Here is an 8,613-nt window from a genome sequence, read left to right as displayed (position 1 = left end):
CTTTAATTCAACATCTTGTTAATTGAGGATCATAAGATTTACAGGATCCACGGATGGCCAGATTTCAAATAAAAATCTATTCTTCAATTGCTGCTCTCTGAATCTGAATAAAACTAATGGCAGCATACTGACATAATGTTACTGAAAGTCAAAACATAAACCCAAACTTTGGCAGTTTTATCAAAATGTCCTTGATAATTAGTACTTTGCTACTTCTCAAAAACCTTACTGCTTTGTGTAACATTTTCAATACAGAAATAAAATACTCTTCAAATAATACATTTTAAAAGATGATTAAGTTTTGCAAAATTAAATAGCATAAATTAAGCATATTAACATTGGGGTTTTTTTTGACAACATGACATAACCAATTTAAGGAAAACTGCAATGGACTAAATAAAAAACCACAAATGTCACAATGTGAGGCATATTTAAATCCTCACATATTACTGACCTTACAAAATCTACTAAAATATTTTAAAGTTCCATTGATTCCATTAATACATAAAAAGAAATTGCAAAAATGCTTAAGACTAAGAGTCATCAATTACACAGGCACTTCACATGTAAACAATCTACAGTACAACTGAAAATATTTTGGCACCAACCTATAATACTAAAAGAATTTAATATAAAGCCAGAGTTCTGCATTTTCTACTCATTTTTTTCTAGAAAACTAAGACCAAAGATTGAAGAAACTGTGTATAAACTAGAATCAGAAGTGTATTAAATAACTCAAATATAGTTTTAAATCGGTAAAAAAATGATTACCTCATCCAGGTGTTTACTAGTACGCTATGATATAAAAAATTAAACCTAATGTGATTATTAAATTGAAACCACATTTTAAATTTAGTATCAATCTGGTTTTTGAAAAATAATCAAGGTTATCAACTGACTTAGTAAAAAGAGAATTTGAATTTACCAAAAACTCTTATTAAGTTAATCCAGTTTCCCCCCCAAAAGAAGTTTGGGCAATTCAAATTTAATTTTGATGTTTTAACATGAATTTTTTAAACCTAAGGCTTGACCTAATAAAATTATTTTTGACTAGACATTCTTATCATGAATTTGAGATATTTGAAATCACTTCAAATAAATGCAACTATACACTTATAATTTTGAAATGTTACATCAAGCTGTAGAAAGCTGAGATGTCTTGGTTGTAGGTAATTCAAGAAGAGCCTGAACTGTGACACCAACTTTCACAAGACCTCTCTCTTCCAAAATATGATGAGGCAAACACAGTCTTTCCTGAAAAACAAAATAAATGATATCAGAACATTTGTTTTTTAATAGTGCAGTAAAGCCTAAACAAGTCAGAACTGGATTTTAAAAATGTTTCCCGTAAAACTTCAAGTAAAAAGTACACCATTCTAATTTAGTTAAATTCTAATGTTTTAATTCTCTTATTGAGGTGTAATTCACATGTAACAATCTATTGGTTTCAGGTGTAAAACATAATGATTTGAAATATGCATAGAGTATAATGCAAAATGATCACCACAGTAAGTCTAGTACCATCCATCACAATACAAAGTTAACTTTTAGGATTTACTCTCTTGGCAACTGTAAGTATACTCTACAATATTACTGACTGTAGTCACTATGCAGTACATTATCTCCAGGACTTATTTTTTAACTGAAAGTTTGTACCTCTTGAGCCCCCATCACCTGATTTCACCTACTCTCCTCTGGCAAAAACCATTCTGTTCTCTGTATCTAAAATGTACATTTTGGGGCGCCTGGGTGGCACAGCAGTCAAGCGTCTGCCTTCATGATCCTGGCGTTGTGGGATCGAGCCCCACATCAGGCTCCTCCTCTATGAGCCTGCTTCTTCCTCTCCCACTCCCCCTGCCTGTGTTCCCTCTCTCGCTGGCTGTCTCTGTCTCTGTCAAATAAATAAATAAAATCTTTAAAATAAAATAAAATAAAATAAAATAAAATAAAATGTACATTTTGTTTCATTTTGTTTGTTCATTTGGTTTTTTCAGACTCCACATGTAAGTGAAAACATACAGCATTTGTTTTTCTCTGCCTGACTTAATTTGCTTATCATAATTTCCTCAAGGTCCACCCATGTCACAAATGGCAAGATTTCATTCTTCTTATGGCTGAGTAGTATTCCACTGTATATATATACCACATCTGTATTCATTCATCAGTTGATGGACACTTAGGTTACTTCAATATCCTGGCTATTGTAAATAATGCCACAATGATCACAGAAGTGCATATATCTCTTTGAACTGGTATTTTTATTTTCTTTGGATAAACACTCAGCAGTAGAATTGCTGGATCTTACGGCATTTCTATTTTTAATTTTTTGGGGAACCTGCATACGGTTTTCCGTAGTGGCTATACCAGTTTACATTCCCACCAACAGCATATGAGGGTTCCCTTTTCTCTACATCCTCACCAACATTTTGTCTTTTTGATGATAGCCATTCTAACAGATGTGAGATGATATCTCATTGTGTAAATTCTACTTCTAAAATGGCTGTTTCAATAGATTTTAATGATATCAGATTCTATTTTACAGGTACGGGATTCTATTTTACAGGTGTTTTGATGCGAGGTTGATCTGATCCATATAATAAGTAAATATTTTAAAAGTGAGACAGTCATGCTAGATGTTCCCTAAGCTCTTCTGTTGGAGTAGAAAGAGCGCTACATTTCCAGCCAAGACATTTAATATGGACATGCAATATGAAGTACTACAGGTAATAAAATTCCCTGAGACTCAGTTTCTTTATCCTGAAGCTAGAACCATGTGAGAAACAAAGTGAATAGTCTGGTGGTAGCAGTGCTTTGTAAACTCTTCAGTCCTGTACAAAACTGACCGCTCTGGTTCATTCATTCTACCAGTTCTGAGGTTCCATGGTCTCTGATATATGAAGAGATTCAGTACTTTTTTTTATCTTAAGGTTACTTCCCTCCAGCTTCTAGTGATGTTTTGTTAGTTCCTTAGATGCTTCTTAGTTCCAGTGACCTAGAATTTGATAAGTAACAACTACCTACTCCATGTGTCATTTGATCTTCACAATTCTATAAGAAAGAAGGTTTAGAAGCAACTTTGCATTACATCTCATTAGCCTTCACTGATCTTACTCTAACAGTCTTTCTTTTTTTTCTTCTTTTTTGTGAGTAATCTCTACTCCCAACGTGGGGCTCAAACTCATGGCCCCAAGATCAAGTGCCACATGCTCTACCGACTGAGCCAGCCGGGTGCTTGTCTTCTAACATTCTTAATGTTTTCAAGGGTTCTGTCCTCACCCCTTCTCTTTTATACTATATCCTCTCTTTGGTATTCTCAAAGCTTTATCAAAACTGCAAGGGTTAACTGAAGGTTTGCATGCATGTGTATACCAACAAATAAATTTGGTAGCTATTTCTGAAGAAAAACGACGCAGCCCACTGCTTCAGTTGGGACACACATTCATCTCAGGAAAATAGCTAGTAAGGGATAGAGTGAATGGCAAACAGACCATCTACAGGACGCATCTGGTTTATAACTGTATTATACTTGGTTAGCACAGTATTTTACAAATCTAGAAACATTACATTTTTTTAATTTTTTATTTATTTGAAAGGGAGGGAGGCAGAGGGAGAGGGAAAGAAAGAATCCCAAGCAGACTCCCTGCTGAGCGGGGAGTCCCATGCAGGCCTCTATATCAGGACTGAAATCATGACCTGAGCTGAAATCAAGAGTCAGTTGTTTAACTGACTGAGCCACCCAGCAGTCCCAAAATATTATTTTTTTAATCCACTGTTTCTTTTTTTTAAAGATTTTATTTATTTATTTGAGAGAGAGAGCAAGCAAGCACAAGCAGGGGGAGCATCAGGCAGACGAAGAGGGAGAAGCAGGCTCCCCACTGAGCAGGGAGTCCGACCCTGGGATCATAACCTGACCTGAAGGCAGACACTTAACCAAGTGAGCCACCCAGGTGCCCCTAAATCCACTGTTTCTTGAAACATGGGAAGCCTTGGCAAGTCTGGGCTCCTATTCCCAAATAGTAACAACTATATCTTCTATCCTGATGACTTTCAAACCTTTATTTCCTGCCATGATCTCTCTACTGAGCTCTGGATACAAATATGAACTTGATATAGCCAAATGAATATTCAACAAACATATCAAAATCAATGTATCCACCGCAGAATTATTCCATCACTAAATTAACTTGTCCTTTTACATTATACCACAGCCAGTAATACACTATTCAATCTCTCTCAACATAAACCTGAGAATCATAATAATCTTTTTTCTTTCATAATAATCTTTTCTTTCTTCCTTATTCCCATAAACCATTCACCAAATACTACTGGTAAAACCCCATCTATCAGAAGCATTCTCAAAAGCTATCTTCTTATCTCCATTTTTACAACAATATTTGTTGCGCTCCTAACGTTTTGCTTATTTATTCAAATAACCACTGAAATGTCAGAAAAGAAAGTAAGGTTTCAAATCAATGACCTCAGCCTCCACCTTAGAAGATGGAAAAAGAACAAATCAAACCAATGGCAAGCAGAAAGAAAGAACAAATGAAGTTGAGAGAGGAAAACAATAAAATAAAACCCAGAAAAAATATCAGTGAAACCAAACATTAGTTCATTGAGAAAATTTCTAAAAATTCATAAACCTCTACCTGGGTTAATCAGAAAAAGAGAAAATACATAATTTACCAATATCAGGAATAAGAGAAATAACATCACAGGAGATTCTACAAATACTAAGTTGATAATAAGGGGACATTATAAGCAACTTTATAAGAATAAGAAATAAACAAATTCTTTGAAGGATAGTATACCGAAGCTTGTGCAAGAAGACATAGAAAACCAGAACAGCCCTGTATCTATTAAAGAAATTAAAATTGTAGTTAAAAACATCCCCACAACGAAAACCCTTGGCCCAGATGTATTCATTAAAGAATTTGACTAAATATTTTAAAAGGAAATAATATCAACTCTACACAAAATCTTCAGGAAAAGTGAAGAATAGGGAATATTTCCTAAGCTATTCCATGATATCAACATTATCTTGACAGTAAAAGTCAGGCAAAGATATTAAAATAAAAGAAAACTAAAGACCAATATCCCCATGAACATAGATGTAAAAAGTCTAAACAAAATTTTAGCAAACTGAATTCAACAATATAAAAACAACAAAATCTATGATGACCAAGGTTTATCCCAGGAATCCAGGTTTGAGTTAATATTTTAAAATCAACCAAGCTAAGCCACAATATTGTGAAAGAAAAAGGATGTTATCATCTCAGTAGTTGTAGAAGAAGCATTTGACAATATTCAACATCCACTACTGATAAGAACTCTCAGTAACTAGGAACAGAAAGGAATTTTCTCAACCTGATACAGTTCACCTCTAAAAAAAACCAACAGCTAACATTTGCAAATCATAGATCTCATAAAGTACTTATATATGGATTATATTAAAAACACCTAAAACTCAATAACAAAAAGTGAATATTCCAATTAACAAATGGGCAAAGGATTTGAAAAGATATTTCTCCAAAGAATATATACAAATGTCAATAACCACATGAAAATATGTCCAACATCATTAGCCATTAGGAAATGTTAATTAAAACCACAATGAGATACCTACCAGTTCAAACCACTAGGATGGTTAAAATCAAAAAAGTAAACAATAATTATTTTTGATGAGAATGTGGACAAATTAGAATCCTCAAACACTGCTGGGGGAAATGTAAATTGAAAAAAATTTGGCAGTTCCTCAAAGATAAACACAGAGTGACCATATAACCTAGCAATTCCACTCCCAGGTATATAACAAAGAAAGCTGTAACAAGTGTGTCAAAACAAAATTTGTTCATGACTGTTCACAGCAGCATTACTGATAATAAACGATGAGTGAAATCAGCCCAAATGTCCATCAACTTATGAATTACAAATAAAATGTGGTATTTACATACAATAAAATACTCAAAGAATTTAAGTACTGCTTTATGCTACAACATGGATGAACCTTGAAAACCTTATACAAAATGAAAAAAGCAGACACAAACGATCCCATATTGTATGACTTCATTTATATGTAATGTCTAGAATAGGCAAATCCATAGAGACAGAATGGTGGGGGAAATGGGAAGGGAGACTACTAATGGGTAAGAGGTTTCTGGGGTGATAAAAATATTCTAGGGGAGGAGCTAAGATGGCAGAGTATGAGGCTTGCCTCATTACTGGAACACAGCTAGATAAATATCAAATCATTCTGAATACCCAAGAAATCGATCTGAGGACTGAAAAAATGCACAACCAGAGGGAGAGAGGAGGCCACATCATGGAAGATCAGAGGTGCGGAGGCGAGGTTTGGGGGAGAAAAGAATCTTGAGTGCTGCAGGAGGAAGAAGCCCTGGTCACAGAGAGAGGTGAGAGAGAGAGGAGCACACAGGGGATCACACAAGGAAAATAATTCCCCAAAGCCACTGACAGGGAAAAGGAGAGAGGCTGATTCTGGGGACTTGGTGCAATCAGTGGGGCTCAAATACTGGCGTTTTAGAGGTCTGTGGCATGGCTGGTATAAAGCCTTGAGGGTGCTGCACTGCTACTGTAGAGAACACAAGCAGCTAACCCGGGGGCAGACTGCGTAATCTGTGGTTCCCCTTCTTGGAGCACATCTAAGAGAGGTGGCATTGCCTCTTCAAGGACAAAGGAGCAGACAGGCATCATTTCCCTTCCCTGCCCCTCAGCACTGAGACACCTGATGAGGGCAGCTAACCAGGACACTGGCCCTTCAGTGCGCTTTGCTCCAAACCCCACACTCCTGCACTCTGGTGCAACTGCCCTTCTGGGTCAAACCCGCATCAAACCTAGCCCAGCGAGACCCTCCCCCAGAAGACCAGCACAGGTCCCCCCCACACCTGGTCCCTACAGTTTGGAGGATTAAAACTCAGTTGACCTGGCTAGGACAGAGTCCAAAGTACACTGCGCTGCTCGAGGAAGGCAAGCAACCCGGACACAGTGTGAAAACAGCAATCTGAAAAACACCTAGGGCACATGAAGGAAATTATTCACTCTTCTCTGAGGTCTTCCCTGAGAACAGCAAGAACTCCCCTCACCTCTCTGGGGACAAAGGAGCTGGCTGGTGCCATTTCATGCCCCCACCCCTCCACATAAACTAACTTCAGTAAGCAGCACAGTGCCAACAATGGTTGCCTAAATTGCTTACACCAAGCCCCATCATCATGTGCTCTTCTGGTACTGCTTTTCTAGGACAAGTGTGCCTGAGAACCCAGAGCAGCACAGGCCCCTCCCCCAGAAGACCAGCACAAACCCCCCACATACACCATATCTACTGACCATAAAACTCTGCAAAGCTTCAGCTCTAGTGGAAATAGCATCAGGTCTCTTTTAACAAGCAGACCAGAACACACCTAGTTAAAACTCGCCACACTCTGGCCAAGGTCCAAATATACTCCCCACTGCAAGCAAGGAGAAACTCTGCAGAGGACTGATTTGAGGGAGAGAGCAGCCATAACACAGTAGCAGACTGCCCGCAGCATATACCAGAGACACTTCCTGAAGAGCCAGGCCCTGGACATTATATGACCTCTTTTTCATAAACCCTTTCATCTCAGAAGCAGGAAAGATAATAGGCTTTCCTAATACAGAGACCTAGACAAAATGCCAAGATGGAAGATTTCATCACAAAAGAATGAACAAGAAAAGGTCAGGGCCAGGGATCTAATTAAAACAGATATTAAGTAATATGCCTGATCCAGAATATAAAACAACAATTATAAGGATACTAGCTGGGCTTGAGAAAAGCATAGAAGACATCAGGAAGACCCTTACTGCAGAGGAAAAGAGCTTAAAACCAGTGAGGCCAAAATGAAAAATGAAATAACTGAGATTCGAAACATATGGGTGTAATTACCACAAGGATAGAAGAAGCAGAGGAACAAAACAAGTGATATATAAGACAGAATTATGAAAAATAACGACACTGATCAAAATAAGGTAAGAAAGGGGCGCCTGGGTGGCTCAGTCGTTAAGCGTCTGCCTTTGGCTCAGGGTGTGATCCCGGCGTTCTGGGATCAAGCCCCACATCAGGCTCCTCTGCTGGAAGCCTGCTTCTTCTTCTCCCACTCCCCCTACTTGTGTTCCCCCTCTCGCTGGCTATCTCTATCTCTGTCAAATGAATAAATAAAATCTTTAAAAAAAAAATAAGGTAAGAAAAATCTTGGATCACGAAAGTATATTAAGGAAACTCAGTGACTCCATGAAACGTAATAATAATCATATCATAGGAGTCCAAAAAGGAGAGAAAAAGGGGCAGAAGGTTTATTTGAGTAAATTATACCTGAAAACTTCCCTAATCTGGGGAAGGAAACAGACCGAGGAGGCACAGAGAACTCCTATCAAAATCAACAAAAGCAGAGGTGCGTGGGTGGCTCAAGCATCCAACTCTTGGTTTCAGCTCAGATCATAATGGCAGGGTCATGAGATTGAGCCCCCCATTGGGCTCCATGCTCAGCACGGAGTCTGCTGGAGGTTCTCTCCTGCTCCCTCTACTCTCCCTCAGGAAGATAGATAGATAGATAGATAGATAGATAGATAGATAGATAGATA

General features: G+C 37.7%; 1 protein-coding gene across 2 annotated transcripts in view; it reads right to left on the bottom strand.

Annotated features, from left to right (window-relative positions):
* Nucleotides 1-1,100: 1,100 nt before the first annotated feature.
* Nucleotides 1,101-8,613, bottom strand: part of LRCH2 (leucine rich repeats and calponin homology domain containing 2) — a 127,676-nt gene continuing 120,163 nt past the window's right edge. For both annotated transcript variants that reach the window (XM_040628924.1, XM_040628926.1), the window contains one exon: nucleotides 1,101-1,254. In XM_040628924.1, the coding sequence (XP_040484858.1) occupies nucleotides 1,135-1,254 (120 nt within the window). In that variant the 3' untranslated portion in view covers nucleotides 1,101-1,134. The remainder of the gene's footprint in view (nucleotides 1,255-8,613) is intronic.

The sequence above is a fragment of the Ursus maritimus genome (genome assembly GCF_017311325.1).
Source record: "Ursus maritimus isolate PB19 chromosome X unlocalized genomic scaffold, ASM1731132v1 scaffold_X1, whole genome shotgun sequence".
Lineage (NCBI taxonomy): Eukaryota > Metazoa > Chordata > Mammalia > Carnivora > Ursidae > Ursus > Ursus maritimus.
This window is presented reverse-complemented; position numbering and strand designations above follow the sequence as displayed.